The following is a 21,280-nucleotide window of genomic DNA, read 5'->3' as shown; positions in this document are numbered from 1 at the left end:
TTTCCCCTCATGGCTGTTCCCAAATCAGATGGTGATCTGCAAGCAGAAGTAGCATTACTAAGGAAAATAAGAAAAAAGTTTGTAGATTAGTGCATGCTCACAGATCCTGCAATGACCCTTATCCCTTCTTGCGCATGGGCTTTCTGTTACTACAGAAACTCATGCAAGGGTAGTGCCATCACAGGGCCTGCGAGCACTGACTTCCATTACTAACAATGCTGCTGCTGGCGTCTGCCTGTAAAGTATTGCCATTTGAGGTACTTTTGACCTTAGCTGGAGATTTTGTAACTTCATTTAGGGTCCCAAAACACAGTTTGGGGAGCCCTGCTTTTAGAGATGGGGAGGCTTAGGGTCACTAGCGTCCGGGTGTCGTTGCCATGATGCATGGTAGGATGTTCAGTCCTGCTAGATAGTGGTCCCAATTTTGCAATTTTATTGCTTGATCTGGTGTTCTTTTCAGCTTGATGGAAATTTTAGAACTACGAAGGCAAAAGACAACTAATTTAGCTATTAATTTACCAAGTTTTTCACAGTTATAAAATTTTCTTCGGATTCCCTGGAAAGCACGAAAGTGTAAAAAATTAAGATCTTTGGCTAGAGAGCGACAAGTACGTGCAATACACTGTGAACAGATTACCATGCTCGCTAGTCCCACCCAACACTCCACCCCCCTGCAACAATCCCTCACTGCTCAGAACATGCGCTGTTCCTTCATATACTCTCCCTATGACTTGCTGGAAACGTAGTGACGTCTGAGCCTGCGTCTCTCTTCAGGAAGAAGAAAGAACCAATCACCGCCAGCAAAAAAAAACAACAAACCATCAACAACAGGAGCTGCAACTTTATTATTCAATTAGTAATATAACAGTGACAGAAGCATGGATCCTGCTGATGTTTCTGGCTGAGGTGTGAGGCCGAGCCGAGTCGGTGAGTGTACAGAGAGAATTCGGCCACTGAAGGAAGGGGAAAGATTCGCATAAACACACGATCACTAGTCAGCCTATTAGGGGCCAAGGAGGTACAGACCGAGTCACCACATCAATATATGAGTTTGTGTTAGAGTGAGAGGGGGTGTGAGAGTGTGTGTAGCTGTCTTTAGTTTGAGAAGGGGAGTGTTTTTATGTGTGGCTGTGTTAGAGTAAGAGGGGGACGTGTATGTGTACAGCTGTGTTAGTAAGATGGGAAGGTAATGTATGTGTGTAATAGTGTTAGAGTGAGAGGGTGAGTGCGTGTATGTGTAGATGTGTTTGAGAGGGGGATGTGTGTTTGTAGCTATGTTAGTTTGAAAGGGGGAAAATTCTGTATGACTAGGTTTGTTATAGTGAGAGGGAGAAATGTGTGTTCGTGTTTAGCTCTGTTTAGAGTGAGAGAAAGCATCAGTAGATTTATTAGCGTGAGGAGGAAATTGTGTGTGTGTGTGTGTGTGTGTGTGTAACAGTGTTAGAATGAGAGGGGGAAATGTATGCGCACGTGTACAGTGTTAGAATAAGAGGAGGGAAATGTGTGTGTGTGTAACAGTGTTGGAATGAAAGGAGGGAAATGTGTGTGTGTGTGTGTGTGTGTGTAACAGTGTTGGAATGAAAGGAGGGAAATGTGTGTGTGTGTGTGTAACAGTGTTAGAATGAAAGGAGGGAAGTGTGTGTGTGTGTAACAGTGTTAGAATGAAAGGAGGGAAATGTGTGTGTGTAACAGTGTTAGAATGAAAGGAGGGAAATGTGTGTGTGTGTGTGTGTTTGCGTGTAACAGTGTTAGAATGAAAGGAGGGAAATGTGTGTGTAACAGTGTTAGAATGAGAGAGGAGGAAGAGTGTGTGTGTAACAGTGTTAGAATGAGAGAGGAGGAAGAGTGTGTGTGTAACAGTGTTAGAATGAGAGAGGAGGAAGAGTGTGTGTGTAACAGTGTTAGAATGAGAGAGGAGGAAGTGTGTGTGTGTAACAGTGTTAGAATGAGAGAGGAGGAAGTGTGTGTGTGTGTGTAACAGTGTTAGAATGAGAGGGGAGGAAGTGTGTGTGTGTGTGTGTAACAGTGTTAGAATGAGAGGGGAGGAAGTGTGTGTGTAACAGTGTTAGAATGAGAGGGGAGGAAGTGTGTGTGTGTGTGTAACAGTGTTAGAATGAGAGGGGAGGAAGTGTGTGTGTGTGTGTAACAGTGTTAGAATGAGAGGGGAGGAAATGTGTGTGTGTGTGTAACAGTGTTAGAATGAGAGGGGAGGAAATGTGTGTGTGTGTTTGTGTAACAGTGTTAGAATAAGAGGGGAGGAAATGTGTGTTTGTGTAACTGTTAGAATGAGAGGGGAGGAAATGTGTGTTTGTGTGTGTGTGTAACAGTGTTAGAATGAGAGGGGAGGAAATTGCTCTTATGGATTATTCTAAAGCAGATAAGGAGCCAATGGAGATCTTTGAGGATAGGGGTAATGTGCTCTTTTTTGCGGGTATTAATGAGGATTCTGGCCGCAGTGTTTTGGAGCATTTGGAGCGGTTTAATGGTGGTCATAGGGAGGCCTAGGAGCAGAGAGTTGCAGTAGTCGATTTTTGAGAATAATGTGGCTTGGAGGACTGAACGAAAGTCGTTGAAGTGGAGGAGGGGTTTTAATTTTTTTAGAACTTGGAGTTTAAAGAAGCCATCCTTTATTGTGGTGTTAATGAATTTTTTTAGGTTCAGCTGGTTGTCCAGAATGATACCTAGGTCTTTTACTTGGCTGGCGGTCGATGCAGTCGGGTCAGGAGGGGAGGGGAAGTTTTGGTCAGGGGAGATGATGAGTAGTTCCGTTTTTGCTGGATGGAGGGCGAGGTTGAGGCTGGTAAGGACAGGTTGACAGAGTGAAGGCAGTTGTCCCAGGTCTTGAATGATTTGGAGACAGTTTCGGTTATGGGAATGAGGATTTGGACATCGTCCGCATAGATAAAAGTGGGTAAGGCCTAGCTCACATATTGTACTGGTTAAGTGGATTCTTACACTTTTGGGTTTTTTATTTATTTTGGTACTAGCGGTACCCGGCCACGCGTTGCAGTGGCAGAGTCAGGTTCTTTACCCTCCCTCCCTCCCCCTTGCTCATTTACCTCAGTCACTCATCCTCCTCCCCCTTGGTCACTCACCCCCCCCTTCCCTCCCCTGTCCCCACTCCAACTCTCTCCCCTCACACTCACCTCTCCCCTCATTCTCCCTCCCCTGACACTCACCTCCCCCTCATTCTCCCTCCCCTCACTGTCACCTCCCCCGCCTACTGCTTACCCTTCAGATCAGAAAACCTTTGTCTTTCTATTTCTGTGGGAACCCCCCCACCCCAACCCCCCCCCAATCCCAACCCTTTAAATCAAATAATAACCCCCCACCCTCCTGCCCCCTCCCAAGACCTGGGAAATTAAAATTGTTGGTGCTACATGTGGTCTGTCCCTGGGCATCTGTGCGCGTTATGTAGCCAAATAGGGGAGTGCCTAACCAAATTTGCACTTCCAAATTTGTTTTGTGGTCTGGGGAGGGCTATTTTGGTGCGTTCCCGAGATCGTGCAAGTCTAGTGTATGTATTTGTGTGTGAACCTCCCCCTTCCCCAAAAAACAACCCTATGAGAAAAGTTCTCTTAAACTAACCACCCCACACTCTCCTGCCCCCCTCCCCCAGCCCCGCGAAAAATAGTAGACCACCCCTGCCCCCCCCCTTGTGACCCCTCCCCAAGATGTTCGCAATAAATTCATTACCACCCCCCACCCTCCAGACCCCCCGAGACCTGATAAAATTGTCACTCGGTGGAGCGGGCATTCAGGAGCGGTCCGGGAGCGATGTATTGGCGTTGGTCCGTCGGCTGCGAGCACTGAAACGGGTTCCGACGGCCCTTTGCCCTTACTATGTCAGTGAGGTGGAGCAAGGCAGCGGTAGGTCCTCTGACATAGTAAGGGCAAAGGTCCGCTGGCTGCCAGTCCTGAAAATAGCGCCGAGGGGCCCTCGCCCTTACTATGTCACATGGGCTACTGCCGCCATTGGTGTCCCCGAGTGGCAAAGTAAGGGAAAGGGCCGTCTGCGCCATGTTGATTGCTGGCAGCTGACGGCCGTAGTGCAGGAGATGTGTCCCGGACCGGTCCTGGCCCCCCGCTGGAGCCTCCCGGACTTCTGTCAGGTTTTGTGTGTGTTGTGAGGGGCCTGGAAAGTAAATCAATTTGGCATGTGTGTGGGGGGGGGGGTATGAGGAGGGTGGTTTTGTGTGTGTTGGGAGGCTGTGGGAAGTAAATCAATTTGGCATGTGTGTGGGGGGTGTGAGGAGGGTGGTTTTGTGTGTGTTGGGAGGCTGTGGGAAGTAAATCAATTTGGCATGTGTGTGGGGGGTGTGAGGAGGGTGGTGGGTGTATTTTACCTGTAAAGGAAATAGTTATCTTCCGTCGAAAAAAGTGCGCGAATGTGTTAAAATGGAAGTGAAACGTGGACCTGGACTGGCGAAATGATTAGTGTAGTGTGTGTTAGTGTAAGGTGTAACAGATGGCGCTTACGTCCAGCAGATGTCGCTGTTTTCTCAAAAAAATGTTTAAACCTATTTTACCTGTCACAGGTGTGACATATCTGTAATGTAAGTACAGAAGAACCTTCCTGTATGCGAAATGAAGGTTGTGTCCAAATTTGAAAGCAATCAGTTCAGTGGTTTCTGAGATTAATGATTTTGTCCAAACTATTTAACATTTTTATTTATATAGATTTTACTTCTGTAAACTTAGGTATATTCACTTTTTCTAGAAAGGTTCTGCACTTCTCCTGATCATAGCCTTCTGAGATATACAAAACTTCATAAAAGTGCTTCAAAATGTTGACTAATTCCCTGTTAGAGTTCGCCAAATTCCCATCATCAGCTTTTAGGCTAGTGATATAATGGGGTCCCGCACTTTTTTAAAAATAAGATTTGCCAGAAGTTTGCCGGTCTCATTGCTATGTTGGTACAGCTTAAATTTATAGTAAGTTATAGATTTTACAGTTCTTTGATGGATCAAGGAATTTAAAGCTACCCGAACAGCTAAATATGCCTCTCTGTTCTCTTTTATGTTTGAAGCAACCAACTGTTTTTTTTGGTCTTAGCAAGCTGATTCTCCAATTTGAAAAGCTGCTTAGCTATATCCCTCCTCCATTTGGCCACATAAGAGATATCTCCTCGGAGGACTGCCTAGTAAATACCCCCCAACACAATTTCACACATTCCCCAACTTTATTCCAATCAAAATTAAGCACGAAATCTTGCAGAACAACCAGCACGCAGTCTTCTCTACTGGGGATGTAAGATAATTGTAGGAAAAGGGAACAATAAACAAAAAGAGACTTGAAAACTTGTGGAAAAAGAGAGACAAAAAAGAAAAGTGTCAGTATCAGTCAAAAAGAAAAAATGGGGAGAACAAGCAGCCACCTCTGCTGAACATCTCCGGGTTCCTTTTTGCTTGCTAAACTCAATTTGCATGTAAACTTTAGAGGCTTACAAGTCTAACGGCATGGAAAGCTGGCTCCATAGACTTTCTTTGTATAGGACAAAAACAAATGCCATCGCCAGCCAGGTAGCAAACCGGACTCTCACTTCTTTAATTGGAACTTCAAAGAAAAGCAGGTCAGCACGCTGCAAAGGCAGCCCATCGTAATTATGTACCTTTCTGCTTTATCTCCTCCACAAATTTCCTGGCTTCCGACACTGTAAGACATCAACAGACTCCACCAGATTATTGAATTCTCAGCTTATCCCAGTATATTAATGCTGATCTCACCCCCATCGCATTCAGTTTAGCACATATTGGGGAAAATTCCTGGCGTTTTGCCCACAGCTTCTCGGAGTAATCCTGGAACATCAAAACCTTTTTGCCCTCGTTCAGCTGTTTACCTGCTCTCAGCACCTGCATTATTTCCACCTTATGTGAGAAATCCAGTAGCAATGGTATGGCTACACATGATCTGTCCATATTCTCCTTGTGGGGGCTTAGTAGGGATGTGCAGAGGGACGCCATAAGTTGCATTCGGGATTCGCATTCGTCGGGGGGGCAGATACGTTGCATTCGGCAAGGGGGCCCCCGATATGTTCATGTTTTGTTTTTTAATTTTTTATTTCTGCATTTTCAACAATCCTTACAAAAACCAACATTTGCACTGAATACAGAGGATCCAACATCTCTAATTAAGGCATTATACACTTGAAGTAAAACTGATTCTAATTCTCTGTTTTTCTCCAAGAAATCCAGGGGAATAAATTTTGTATAATGAGCGATATAACAGTAAACAATATACAAGAGAAGTTATGTCACCCTTCTCTCAACTATTAAGAGATACAATTTGGTTTTATTCATTGCTCCTATCCTAGACTCGAATCTGGGGGATGGGAATCCAAGAACTCCTGCAACTTAGAAATTTCTGAAAAAACATATTTATGTTCCTTGTATATTATTTAACATTTGCAAGGGTATTTTAATAAAAACCCAGCACCTCTAACTGAGACCTCAGATTTCAATTTCAAGAATTCTTTCCGTCTATACTGTGTAGATCTTGCCAGGTCTGGATAAATCCAAACCTGTTGCCCATGGAATTTCTCCTTCCTATATCTAAAAAATAGACGTAATACAGTGTCTCTTTCAGAAGAAAAAACAAAGGATACCATAAGTGTGGCTCTCACAGAAATATCTGTTCCAATAGAAGTTTCAAGTACTTCAGATAAATTAGAAACCTCTAACTGCACTTTTTCTTTCTGCCTTCCTCTCTCAGGAATATAATATACTTTTGCTATTGCGGGCAGGGCTTGGCTAGGCAATTTCAATATAAATTGTAAATATTCCTTAAACATATCTATTGCTGGAGTCAAATCCTGCTTAGGAAAATTTACAACTCTTAAGTTAGCATACTTTAACTGATTTTCTATAAATTCCATTTTATTATAGTTATTAATTTCAGATTTAACTAAATTACTTTGTACTTTCTCAATTTTCTCAAGTCTCTCTTCACATTTCTCCTGATGAAGCCACGTTTTGAGGAATCCGGGTAATTCTCTCCCAGCAATTCCTGCAGCCCGACAAATTTAATGTTATTACATCGGGGCCTGTTTTTGAGGTCTTTCATTCGGTCGTCCTATTTCTGCAGTGCTGACTTAAGCGCAGTTACCTCAGTCTGCGTAGTTAGGCCATTTTACACATCTTAAATAAGCAATTTCACCTCCACGAAACGACACTCTACCCCATTACGATGGAGGAAACCTCGTCCAACTTATCAATGATTTTTCTGAGCTCTGGCTCAAGCGCTTCCACTTCTGCTGATTTTAGTTCGGTGAGTGAGGTTAGGCTGACCATCTCCTGCTCGGCGTCACAGCTCTCGTTCGCCATCTTTGGTCCAACCGCCTTAGGCCTCTCTTTATTTTTTATCTTTGCTGCAAAAGCCAACATACCCTGAGAAACACACCTGGATGACTACACTAGCACTGTCCCAACTTCTTGAAGCTGAAAATGCTGAGAAAAACTGCCTGGTGTAAGCGAATTGGGAACAATTGGGCCTAAGAGAGTAGAAATTCACATCCTTCCTCTCTCTCAGCATCATGTGACCCTCGTGCATTCTTTTTAAAATCAAAAGTATACGTGCAAATTCCAATGCCTCCCCCCAGAATGCCTGGTTTCTTTTGCATAAAAGAAGGTGTGAAATTGGGTTATACATACTTTTATGCACATAAACTCCAGGCAGTTTTATAATGAGCCATTTACATGCATAAGCCTGTATTTTATCCTGCATCTTATGGGGAGCTGAGGGATTCTCCAGCACGTCCAACAGAACAGGGAGCAGGGGCAGAGGATAACACTGAGAACTGGGGACACCAGATTTCAGCAGGCATAACTGAGGCCACTTTTAATCTCCAATGCTCGACCCTGAACTGCCCTTAAGTTACATACAGATGAAGAGAAGAAAACCAGGGATGGCTGATTTCTGATCATGTGGGGGTTACATATCTCTCTTTTTCCTTTCCAGAGCCATCAGTGTGTGCAGCAAGGATCCTCGTGCAGGGGCCTGAGACACCCCAGAAATGGCCAATGAGCTGGATATCTTTGTGGGGAACACTACCCTGATTGACGAGGAGGTTTACCAGCTGTGGCTGGATGGCTATTCAGGTACCAGAATAGAATATGGCTGTGTTGGTGGTCCTCTGCCTGATGTGCTGGTATTAGGCAGCTGGCATTGCTGGACAAGGCCTGTCCTGTTGTTAAACATCAACCACAGACAAAACACACTCTGGTTTTCCTATTCTGTGTTTGCAGAAGCTGAGTAGCTAAAAATGTGATTTTTCTTTTTTGGCCCAGCAGTTTCCTCCTCAATGAAAACCAACCTCTTTTAGTCAGTCATTCACAACTATCTCGAGATTTTACTCCAATTTTGTGTCCACCCTCACAACTCGCTTAACTGAATCTGCAGTAGCAGTACTCCGTTATGGTCCACACACCAGGCCGCCTCCTGGAACCCTGTATTCGGGGGACCCTAAGGCTATTCACTAAGGGGTAGATTTTAAAACCTGCGCACGGGCATACATGTGCACGCGCTACTCGGTGCGCGCACGTGTATGCCCGATTTTATAATATGCGCGGGAAGTCGGCAGGCGCAGCCCCAAGGAGCGGGGAAGCCCTGGCAGTCACTAACGTAGGCGTGGTCCTGAGGAGCGGGAGACACAGACAGACTTATACAGGTTGCGGGTGCAACCCTGAGAAGTGGGAAGCTCCCCTGTAGAACTCACGGATAGCTGAGGTGTCCCAGAGGTAGGCCCGAGGAACGGGAGGCCTTGCAGGTTAGAACCCAAGAGAAGCAGAGCCAGTCCGAGGAGCGGGATAGGCAAGGAGAGCGAATCCCCAGTGTGTGCACTGGCCCCAAGGAGCGGGTACCAGACAGAGTCCGAGTCCAAAGCATGAAGTGAGTTTCAGGAATACGTAGGCAGTAGTCGAAGACGTATGGAATTTGTTGCCAAGTCGACTAGCTGAGGGCGAGGGTGGAGTTTAAATACGCCGGTCTGATGATGTCATACCGGAGATGCCCCCGAGGTTCCCGCCGATGAGGCTTCAAAGGAGGGCCCGGTATCACACGCGCGCGCCTAGGAAGGCCCATAGTCGAGGAGGGTGGCGGCAGCGGTGGAGTCCAGGCCGCCATGAGGAGTCCCGGGGAATGCGGCGGTGAAAGCTGGCCCGAGCCGTGAGCAGTCCTGGGGAGGGCAGGAGAGCAGTGCAGAAGTAAGTACACACGGTCGCAGCCATCTGCGACTGACGAGCATAAAAACCTTTTACCATTCATTTGGCCTTCCTTGCACTTTTCTTAATGCGTGGAATAAATCTGGACTGCACTTCTAAGATGGTATTTTTAACAATGCCCACGCCTGTTGTACACTCTTAACCTTTTTGTAGCTGCTTCTTTCAGTTTTGTTTTGTTTTGTTTTGATTTTTGAAACTATTTTTCACATTGTATCAAAGTTTTCCTTTGGAAAGTTTAATGCTAGAGCCATGGATTTATTTACTGTCCTTTTTCCAGTCATTAATTCAAATGTGATCATGTTATTATCACTACTGCCAAGTGGCTCCACCACAGTTACCTCTCTCACCAAATCCTGCTCTCGACTAAGAATTAGATCTAAAATAGCTCCCTATCTCGTTTGGTTCTTGAACCAATTGTTCCATAAAGCAGTCACTTATTCCATCCAGGAACTTTATTTCTCTAGCATGTCCTGATGTTACATTTACATTTATTTTAAATCTCTCATTATTACTGCACTACCAATTTGGTTAGCTTCCCTAATTTCTCTTAGCATTTCATTGTTTGTCTCATCATTTTGGCCAGGTGCATGGTAGTATACTCCGATCACTATACTCTTCCTCAGCACATATGGGTTGATTAGCTGACATCTTCTATGTCACTAGGCTGTGGAGGTCCCCAAGGTCCTATCTTAGCTCCTTTGATTTTTAACATTTCTTTCTTCGTTAGCTCCACTAATACAAGACTGGGAGAATAACTTTCAAAATTGCTGGCATTTGCTCATATACACATGTATATGGGTGCACGAAAATTTACTACTGTCTTTTATAACTTGCGCAAACATGCTCACGTATGTAAAAACTGCAAGCCACGCAGGTTTGGATTTATCTGGAAAAGAAATGGTGCCTATCCAGATAAGTTCTAATTTATGTGACTAAATAGTGGCTGATAAGTCTGAAAATTGCTTTTAGGTTGTCTTAAGTAGCCAAACCTTTAAAAAAATCAGTACCTGCAAAACTGAATCCTGCTCCATAGTCCAGTCCTGCTGTTGCTCTGGTGTCTCTGTCCCAGTTTGTAGGGCTAATAGTCAGTCAACTATTCTCAGCTCGGTGCCTGGGAATTCTACCTGTTCTGATATTCTCAGCTCATCTTCTGGGTTTCCTATTCAATCATCCGATCTCTGCATGCAAGCCCAGATTCCCTTTACAACCAGCTGTTTCTAATCAGGCCTTGATGAAACCGGCTCTAAAACCAAGGAAGGTAGCTTGTGCTTTTTTTGTGTAACTTGCTTTGACTAAACCCATCCTTGTCTCAGGCTCTCCTAAAACTGCCTCTGTCTCAGAAGCCAGTTCTAGCCCTGCTTCTATCCATGACTCCTAGCCAGCAGGCCCTGCTATCACACCTGTTAAACAGAATCTGGTGCCAGATTCCAGGCCAGCTCTTATGTATCAGCTTCTTACACAGAAGTCTACACCTGCCTCATGAAAGGAAGTTTAGCCCTACTCTAGACTAAATGTCTAATCCAGGTCATGCTCCACAGAGTTCAATCCAGACTGCTGTCACAGCATTTCCCGAGACTCTGGCCAAGACTGTTCCAGCAGCACTTCAGGGAATCTGCTCAAGGAGGCTACCACAGCGCATCCAAAGACACTCATCTGATCTGGCAGTCCACTCCAAGAATCCAATCCAGGCTGCTACTACAGCATATCTAAGGACTCTGGTCCAAATTCTGCCTCTGGCTCCTCCTGAGACCCCAGATCAGGCTGCTTGCACAGAACTCCCAAAGATTGTCTCGCGCTGGATTTATAGCGCTCAAGTCTTCATCCCAGGCTATGCCTGTCCCAGTGCCAATTATCTTTCTCCATACTGATTATTTTACAGCAGCATCACCAAAGACCATGCTGCAAGCTGCTTTGTCCACTGCAGTGCCAGAGACCCCGCTCCAGCCATCTTCTCCTGCAGCCTCTATATCTGTGCTACAGTCTTTGCTTACAGCAGATTCCAGGACTCTATCCCAGACTATGTTTAGAATGGATTCAAGAACCCACTGCCAGGCTGCTTTTCCAGTCATAGCACCTAAGCCTCTGTTTCAGGCTGCACCCTGGAGAGTTGACTACTTAGCTAAATCTAAGGTCTGCAATCAACTTGAGGGGCTCACGAGGCAGCATGCACATGGGAACTCCATACATGTTCAGTAGAGCAAAAGATTTCTATGAGCTAGGAGAGAAGGGTCCATTCAGCACCATTGGATGATGTTGCATGTCATGGCTAATTCATCCTTCTACAGAGAACTATCAGGATCAGCAGGTCTTGAACTCTGGCTGTGGAGGCTGCAGTTTGTCTGATGATCCAGTGTTACTCCAATTCCAGCTTTTGCTGCAAAAGAAAGACTAACATTGGTTGCTGCTTTGAATTTAAAAGGAAGTTTTTGCTCTTTTACATAGTTTTGATGATGGAGAATTAATAACAATAGATCTGGAGTCACGTGATATGTTGATCCTGGGCAGTTGTGTTGCTGCTGGATCCAGGTGCCATTCCCCGAATTTTCACTAATATTGAAGGCAGCTGTAGCAATATCTCAGCAGCACATACTGTTTCTGCAAGCTCATATGAACATTGATCATTATATGCAAAAATCTCCCTCGGGAATGTCTACTAAGCTAGTAAGGAAAGAGGAAGATAAGCCGAAGGCGGGAGACAAGAAAATGGCCGCTGCAGTAGAAAACATGATTCAGTGTGCCATAAACGAAACTATGATGGCCATAACAGAAGCAGTAAAAGCGGCAGTCCCTGGAATTTAGCCACAAATTGCAGGTATAAAATTTACGATAGCCAAGTTCAGCCCCAAAGTTGAAGCCTTTAGAGGGCCGCATGACTGTTGTCGAAGACGAAACTCTGACCACTGCGAGAAAGCTGCAGAAAATGGAGAAATTGGTCATGGTCCATGAGCAAAAGATACACGAGTTGGAAAACCACTCATGTCGGAACAGTTTGCATTTTGTGGGCTTCATGGAAACCCTTGAGGAACACAGATTAGTGGTGATACTTGCTAAATGGCTGCTGGTGGCGTTGGGACTATCAGATCAGGTAGTGCCTCTGATTGTAGAATGTGCACATAGTTTGGGACCTAAAAAGGATGGTGACCAATGGCCATGTATCGTGATTGCCCGCTTCCTTAACTTTCAGCATAAGCAGATAATTTGGCAATCATATCACAAGGTATTGGTGCTGCAATATAATAATGATGCCATTAAAATATTTGAAGACTTCGCCTTCAAAGTAGCCATGAAGCACAAGGAACTTGGGCCTTTGAGTGCGCAACTTGCAGCCAAGCAAATTGAATTTGCTCTACAATTTCCAGCCAGGCTGAAGATGTGGTGCAATGGTACACTGCATTTTTGATTCTGTGCCTGATGCCAAGCAGTTTCCCTAATAATCGGGCATGTGGCTCTCTTGTAGAATTATATGCTGGATACTTTGAGGATGGCCATTATCATGCGCTCTTGTACTTGGCATTGATATTTTTGGGTCTTATATGGGCTAAGCAGTCCTGATGTATAGTTTTCACCAGTTGTTGATGTTCCTGCAACTCTGATGTTGGATGGAGTTTCATATTAACGGCACTTCAGAGGTTATATCGAATGGTGACATTTTTCTTATGTTCTGCGCTGGTTTCCTTATTTAACCTTGCAACCTGGAGACACTCCTGATGGGGAAAGATAGTTCATTATTTTTGGGCCACGTTTGGTTCAGTTTCAGAGAAGCCTTTTGTATGAGCCCTCTCCAAGGGGTGTGTTTATATTTTGAAAGCTCAGATTATTTTTTTTGACTGGGCCTGTTGTTTTCTTTATAATTAGTTATGTGGCGGTGATATGGTCGAGTTTAAACATTCACTGTTAAACGAAGAAGTCTATGAGACTGATGTCTGCCTTCAATAGGCCTTGTTTTGGGTTGCCTCGGGGGATGGCACCTGAACACTCACAGTACTGTTTCCAGCTAACTAAGCAGAGAGTTCTTTTTGATTATGGTTGGCTTTGGGATTAAGGTGAGAGGGTTAGGGGAGGGGCTGGGTGGAGGGGTAGCGATGTCTTTGTCTTTTATGGGAGCACTATCCTATGGTTTAGTACCCAAACTAGGATTCAGGTGGAGAATCGATTTTTTGCTGTGAGTTTTGGGAAACAGAGTGTATTTTGGGAATGCCTTATAGTGGAAATTTTACCCGGATAGCCACAGTCTTGCGTATATATTTGGATTTTCTATGGAGGTACTTAGAGTAGAGGGTAGCAATGCAGTGGTCAATATTAGCCTCTCTCTGGCATTTGCCAGTGAGGGGTTAGGCAATTCACACATACAGTTCAGTGGGACCTCAAGTAACATTTCTTACATGGAACGTAGCAGGAATGGGAAGGGAAGAATTGCTCTCTCAGAGTCACAGGCTGAAGGAAGAGATTGTCTTTTTACAAGAATCTCATTGAAAGATAAAGAGCATGATAAATTATGGAATAAAAGAGGTTTTAATCAGATTTTCTTTCTTCTCAGGCAATTCCAAACACAATGGGTTGGCCATTTTAATCCACAGAAAGGTGCCCTTTGTGTTAGAACGAAAGTGGGAGAATGATGAGGGTAGAATTGTATTGGTCAAAGGCACTTTATTTGGTAAGCCTGTCATTTTGTGTCTTTTTATGCTCCAAATAGGTACAGTCAACCTTTTTTTTTTTTTTTTTTACTTAGTTGATCACTTGTATCTCAGTTTTAAGAACAGCCCTTGTTGTTATGAGGGGGGATTTCAATTGCATTCATTGAAAGCAAGTTTAGGGGTGCAGGGACCTGTCTGCTATAGGCCACGTCCAGTTGCCCTCCCACTTACATAGAAACATAGAAATGACGGCAGAAGAAGACAAAACAGCCCATCCAGTCTGCCCAGCAAGCTTCGCACTTTTTTTTTTTCCTCATACTTATCTGTTTCTCTTGGCTCTTAGTAACCTTTTGGTTCTATTTCCCTTCCACCCCCACCTTCTCTCTGCCTTGGTCTTATTTACACATGCACTTACAAACAGGCATATCTTGAAAAACATCCTTCAGTGTAGAGCTCTCATCTGGCCAAAGTTGTTTCTTTTTCCACTGAGACAGTCATGGCCTGTCCACTGGTCTGCATATTTCTTTGCTAATATGATTCATACTTGGTGCTTTCAGTAGCAAAACATGGGATATCTCCCTACATCATTTTCACATTTCAATGTGCTCTCCTCAGATTTGGCGGGATTTAGCATTTAGAAGATAACAATTCTTGTCTCTAACATCCTGGCCACTAGGCATCAGTTTACCTTAAGAAAGTTCTGTATCATGGGTGGTTAAAACATGCCATAAACCTTAGCCTGCTTAATATATTAATACTTATGGCTAGCTTACTTACCCCTGGTTCCAACTTCAGACAATATCCCTCTGTTCACCTATGAAACAGATGCTGTCTGGAGAATGTGGTTAGGGGAGGAGACTTGCTTCTGAGGTCTGCTTCTGGGTCCCGAACTAGCAGAGCTATCAGGCTGCTCTTGACTCCCCATCGCCTCAGGCTCTGTACTTTTCCTCGGACTCCTGGCCACACCTTAGTCTTCTCCCTCCTCGATACCGGGGGTGCTGGGCTGCTTCAGGTCCTTCTCTGGTTTCAGGGTCACTCCTCTGATTTTTTGCTTATTTCTCCTTATTTGCCCTCCGTCTTTTACTTTCCAGCTGATAAATATGCATAAGCTCATACATAATCATGTGGTGGTTGGAGGGTCTTTGCTGCATTGCAGGTCTTTTCCCCGCTCCCTATTTCTTCGGGGGGTGTTCTGCCACATCTGTATGCTAAGCTGTTATTCCATTGTCAGCGTTTTTCTCCATCTCAGACTGCCCCCCCACTTCTTCCAAGGGTGAGGGTTCTTCTGACTTCTGGACCTTGCCTTGGCTGATCCATGACTCCTGCTTATGAGCTTAAGTTGTTGCATTGTCCCTCTGCCTTGGTCTTATTTACACATGCACTTACAAACAGGCATATCTTGAAAAACATCCTTCAGTGTAAAGCTCTCATCTGGCCAAAGTTGTTTCTTTTTCCACTGAGACAGAGTCTTGGCCTGTCAGTACACTGGTCTGCATATTTCTTTGCTATTATGATTCATACTTGGTGCTTTCAGTAGCAAAACATGGGATATCTCCCTACATCATGACCCTTTGATGACAGACACTCCGTTTCTCCGTGGTCCTCTTTGGGCCTGGGAAAGGTATTTCCTTTCTTTGTAAATCTCTTTCCCTATTGGACAGTTGGTGACTCACCTCCCAGAAAAAAGGGATTTCACCCACTATACAAGGGTGTATTGTACCAAATCTTGGACTGACTACATTCTGATTCAGAATCTTTATTTAATGATGTAAACAAAGTGGAAATAGGGAATCTGGTGATTTCTGACCATTTGCAATATGGGGAGAAACATTGGTTTTGATTCCTTATTTAAATGGAAAATGCTGGAATGGTTGTGCAATGAGCAGGATTTCGGACAGTTTTTGCTGGCAAAGTGACAGTGTTTCTTGGAAACTAACCAGCGGCATAGGGACAACACAATTTTGTTCTGGGAAATGATGAAAGCAGTAATGAGAGGAGAGATTATTCAATTTGCTTTTTATAAGAAAAAGCAAAGGAATAAACACATTTTGGAGTTGGATAAAAGAATGATTTATTATAAAAATCAATGGAATAAAAATAATTCAGAGGAATGGAAATCCAGGTTTAGCAAGGCTCAAGCTGTCCTTAATGATCTACTTCACCAGAAGGTCTCTAGTGCTATTTTTATAGACAAGCATAAATTGTTCCAGTATGGGAACAAACTGGGGGCGGTTGATAGCTAATCTGATGAAATCTCAGTCCTTATCTAAATTTATTAGTAATCTTAAGCACTCAAATGGCTCTTTTGCTACTACTACCTCTACTATAGGGGAAGTGTTTAAAGTCTTTTATCAAACCTTATATAGCAAAGAGGTACCCAATTTAGATTGCGAAAAGGAATTTTTTGAACAGTGAAAACTCCCTCATTTATCGACTTAGCAGCTAGCTACTCTAAACAAGCCGGTTTCTATATAGGAAATTTCCCTGGTTATTAAAGAACTAAAATTACATAAATCACCAGGGCCAAATGGTTTGAATTCATTGTTTTATATATTGCTTCAGGATTCAGTGACCTCTGCTTTTTGCGATCTATTTAATTATATGATACAGAGTCAAGAAATGCCAGAAAGGGAGGGATTTAACTGATCCTGGTTCGAACAGACCTTTCTCTTTACTGACCCAGGACATTAAGATATACACCAAGATTTTGGCTAATAGATTAAAGTATATTTTGCCCAATTTGATTTCTCCTGAACAGACTGGATTTGTTTTTGGTAGAAAGCCCACTGCTAACATAAGATGTCTATTGTTAGCATTGGAAACTTGTCATTTCAAGAAGCTGCAGAACCCCTATTAATCAGTTTTGATGCAGAAAAAGCCTTTAATAGGGTGGCTTGGGATTTCCTATTTACATTTTTATGAGAGTTTGATTTTGTGGGCCCATTTTTATCTGCTGTCCAACTTCTTTACAAGGATCCTAAGGCTTTTATATGTGTCAATTGTGCCACATCCCCTTTATTTAGTTTAAGGAGAGGTACTAGGCAGGGGTGCCCACTGTCTCCACTCCTATTTGTCTTATTGCTAGAACCTTTGGTGCACAAAATCAAGCAAGATATGGGCATTTTGGGGTCCGAATAAGAACCCAGGAGTTGAAGTTAATGCTCTTTGCAGATAATATGTTGATGGTATTGACTAATGCTCGTACTACTCTTTCTTTACTGATATGGCATATCCCATGACTTCAGATTCTTTTCAGGACTAAAATTGAATTTATCCAAATCCAAGACTATGGATATTGCTGGCCATTTACATGACGGGTGGCTTAATTTTCCGATTGCATGGGCAAAGGATACTATTAAGTATTTAGGGGTTAAAATATATAGAGTCCCTGCTAGCTGCTATCAGTATAATATTATACCTCTTATTCAAGAGTAAATTACTTAGTTGGAAACATTTTCCTTTATTTTTACAGGGTCATAGGGTATTAGTTACAATAATTTGGGGATCAAAATAATTTTATCTGCTTCAGATGGTACCGTTTTTCTTGAGGAAAAAGAATATATGTCTCATTCAAAGAGTTTGCTCCAAGTTCTTTTGGAATTTTAAGCGGGCGAGGTTTAAATTTCCTATTTTATCAGCTCAGTGTTGTGGGAACGCCGGATAGCGCCGCGGCAGGTGAGGAATGTCCAAGCACAGGCTGAGAAGTAGAACCGTGGCCCCTGCCGAACCGGTACGCATCAGGAGACCCAACAACTTAATGTTGGTCTCTGGAGTAGCCCTCTGGCCACTCAGCCCTTTCGGGACCTGCCGCACGGGAGCAGCAAATGCGACAGGATAGACAGTGGCTGAAGGGCAAAGTTATCAGATGAAGAACCAGGATCTGACGAAGGCTTAAAGGTTGAGATGAGCTCAGGGTATTCAAGGTGAGACGAAGACTTGTAGGCTAAAACGAGCCTTAGGTTATACAGAGGACTCAGATGGAGTCACAACTGAAGAAATATCCGGAGTTCTGCATTGGTACTGCCACATCACGCACCCTACACTACCAAGCAAGGCAGTTCGCAGACCACGCTTGAGATTTCCCAAGACAGGTTGCTTAAAGATTCAGGATGAAGATAAGACAAGACTCCAGCGAGGCCTGAACCGAGATGTGCCCTCCTGGCCAATCAAGGCAAGGCGCAGACACGCCAGGACAAAACAGGGTTAGGCAGAGTTCATATCAAGACGGAGGCAAGTGCAAGAGGCTCCGAAGATCCGGACAGGATTCAGGATGAGGAGAATACTTCAGGATCCAAAGGCTTGGAGTAAGGCTTGGCGAGGAGCTCAAGTGGACTTGGAGGGTGGCACCTGAAGCTTGAAGATTAAAACCGGGGTTCCAGATAAGGAAGCCTTCAGGATCCAGGGGCTCGGAGTGAAGCTCGGCGTGGAGCTCGAGTGAGCTCGGAGCATGGAAGCTGATGCTGGGAGGATAAAAGTCAGGATCAGCCAAGACTAAGAACATCTGGATGAAGAAGAGGATGGTATGAAGACATCCAGAGAGTCGGACATCAGGACTTCAGGAATACTGATGAATGAAACCATAAAGAACATCAGGAACAACTGGAACATGAAGCTTGACGAAGACAAGAGACCAAGACGAGGAACATTTGGACGAAGACAAGGGATCCCACATGGAACGAAATGCCTTGGAGAAGCTGGATTGCAGCGAAGTCCTAAGGAGGACTGGCTCCTTGCGAAGGCAAGGAAGAAGTGAAGTCATGCTCTTTTTATAGGGCTGAAGAGGAGGCTCCCACAATAACATCACTGAAGCACCATTCCCTCGCTGGCCCTTTAAGTGCTGAAGAGAGGCGTGGCCCCGTGCCTAGAGGGGAAGTGGGCAGGACCTTGGAGAGCGGCATCCCTGCCGCTGAAGACGGGGCAGGAGCAGAGCTAGGCCCGACGCTGGAGCGGCTTCCAGCCGCAAAGAGGATGCTGAAGACGGCTCTCCCTGCCGAGGCAAGGCCGAGGATGAAGGCCCCTCTGCACGGAGGGAACAAGGTAACTTCGGTGGCCTCCGGGCTGCATGAGAAGGCTGTCGGTGGGCTCCAGTCACGGGCATAGAACGTTGGCGGCCTCCAAGCAGCGTAGGAGCGTGGTCTGCGGCCTCTTGACCACAGGACAGCCCTTGAGCGGCTCCAGCCGTGTTCGAGAAACCGTTGGCGGTCTCTGGACCGTGGGAAAAAGCTGAAAAAAGAAGGAAAAAGAGGTGAGAGGCTATCCGCGAGGGTAAAATCGCAACATTTAGAAGGAAGGAGGAGGTTTGGGATTTGCGCATGTTAGATTTTATAATACGGTATGCCTTTTTCAGATCTTCAGAGAATGGTTGAGGAGTCAGTCTCATCAGGGTGGCCCCATGGTGAAGTTAGAGCGGGATTTTGTGAAACCTTATAGTTGAATGTACCTGCTACATTCCCATAGTGAAGTGTTGCCGTCCTATATCTCCAAGTCTCTCCTCATAGGTTCTATGCGGAAATGTTGGCGTGTTCTTAGCATTTAGTCTTATCATGGAAGTTGTATCTTCATATGCCCTTGCGGGGAAATCCAGTTTTCTGCCAAGTTGGAGAAATGAAAATTTTAAAAACCTCTGTAAGCAGGGGATTGCTAGTTTAGCTTCCTTTATTAATTTACAAGATGGTAAAATACATTCATTTCACTACTGTTATCAGTATTTACATTTTCCTAATTAAGACTGTCTCAGATACTTGCAATTAGTAGTTATAGTAATTCCCTGCCTGTAGCTGATATGAGATCCTTGACTTCTGGTCCCTTTCAAAGATTTTTACCCTTGAATGCCAAACAACAAATTTCTATATCGCTGTACTATACATTTTTACATTCCTCTACTAAGTATTCCATTTATTCAACATTAGCTGCTACATGGTCAAAGGACCTAGTTTGCCTGATAACTGAGAATGATCTATCTGATTGTGATAAATTGATTGGTGGAGCAGTGATGAGAGCAATGTATGGAAATTCATGATAAAATTCTGCATAGAATTACATTTTGGTCGCATAAGGCTTATCTTGCAGATATAATCGCCTCTGATCACTGTATTACTTGTCTTCAACCTAAGGCAACGTTAACGCATTGCTTATGGGAATGTGATGTTTGTTTCAAATATTCTGGAACTCTGATCAAACAATTTTTGGTTTCTGCTAATATTTCTATCTCCATATGGTCTGTGGTCTTTTGTCTAATTGTCATAAAGACTCAATGATATCTATCAGTATTCATGACAAGCTTATTCTTGCAAAAGGGTACTTAGTCACTATTCAGCTACTTTTGCCTAACTTGCTATCTGCTTTGGGTCCTACCTTCGATATGTGGTCTACTTCTATATTGGACTTATATGTCCTGGAATGGCGAACACTACTATGGTTTTCTAAGAAGAAATAGTTATCCAGCCAATGTGTCCTTTTGTGAATTTTTTACCAAGGGAACTGAAGGCCAAATTCATCTTGAAGATATCTGCTGCATATCACTTAGCTGACTAATGTTCTCTAATTGCTTTCACTTTTGTTGCCTTTATTTTATTATAATTTCAAGGAGTTTGCTATGACTTAGCAAACAGAAGTCATTCTATGTCTGTGTATCCCAATGGCTAATCCAGAGTGCTCATGTGAAGTTCTTGGGACGATATCTAAAAGGACAAAGGGAGGGGATGGGGGTTATAGGGAAATGAGACAGGAGGGGTTGGGAGCAATTTGATCTTGGATATTCTTTGGTGGATATTGTTACAGTTGTTATATATAAAATTTTCAATAAAAAGTTTTCTAAAAAAAAATAGATGCAGTTCCTACTGTGGCAAGTTCAGGCAGTATAAGCTAAATATGATGAGATAATCCAGTTATGGCAACAGAAGTATCATTGCCCTTAGGCAGAACTCCTCAGTCTTTCTTTTTCTGCGGAGCCATATGGTTATGGTATCAGCTTTGCTCTCTTCCTCACAGCAGTAGCTGTGACAATTCTGGAGCTGTTGCAGCAGCTCTTTGTTCTAACAGAGCTTTTATGTTTTCTTGTTTCCTCTTATACCTTATGGTATTTATTTTGATTTTCTCCCTTTTTAAGCCTCTCTGCTGGCCGCATGGCGAGTCTAAAGCACTATGTAGCCTAGCAGAGGTTGTTCTCTTCTCCTTAATAAATAATGCTCCATCTGCAGCTTATTTTGTGTTGTCCTCTCCTGAAATGTATCTGTTTTGAGCCTTTGTTAGGTGTTTCATGGGACTAACAGTATGTAATCCGTGAGTGGTCCAAAAAGGTCTCTGGACTTCCTTGAGTTCCCATCCAGGAAGGAGCTCCAGAAAGTTTCATCCAACTGCTAGTCTCCATGGGCCAAAGTTAATATTCACCTCTGATACCCTGGATGACATAGCCTCCCTGTGTGCTT

At 43.9% G+C, this 21,280-nt stretch overlaps 1 protein-coding gene across 3 annotated transcripts in view; it reads left to right on the top strand.

Annotated features, from left to right (window-relative positions):
* The first annotated feature begins 770 nt into the window (after window positions 1-770).
* Window positions 771-21,280, top strand: part of FIBP (FGF1 intracellular binding protein) — a 42,652-nt gene continuing 22,142 nt past the window's right edge. For 2 of the 3 annotated variants that reach the window (XM_029613172.1, XM_029613170.1), the window contains exons 1-2: window positions 771-927; window positions 7,958-8,097. In XM_029613172.1, coding sequence (XP_029469032.1) covers window positions 8,013-8,097 — 85 coding nt within the window. In that variant the 5' untranslated portion in view covers window positions 771-927; window positions 7,958-8,012. Of the gene's footprint in view, window positions 1,019-7,957; window positions 8,098-21,280 lie in introns of all 3 variants that reach the window. The other variant, XM_029613171.1, reaches the window with a different exon arrangement.

Source organism: Rhinatrema bivittatum, chromosome 8 (assembly GCF_901001135.1).
Source record: "Rhinatrema bivittatum chromosome 8, aRhiBiv1.1, whole genome shotgun sequence".
In the NCBI taxonomy this organism is placed as follows: Eukaryota; Metazoa; Chordata; class Amphibia; order Gymnophiona; family Rhinatrematidae; genus Rhinatrema; species Rhinatrema bivittatum.
The sequence above is the reverse complement of the archived record's forward strand: the minus strand, read 5'-3'. Positions and strand labels throughout refer to the sequence as shown.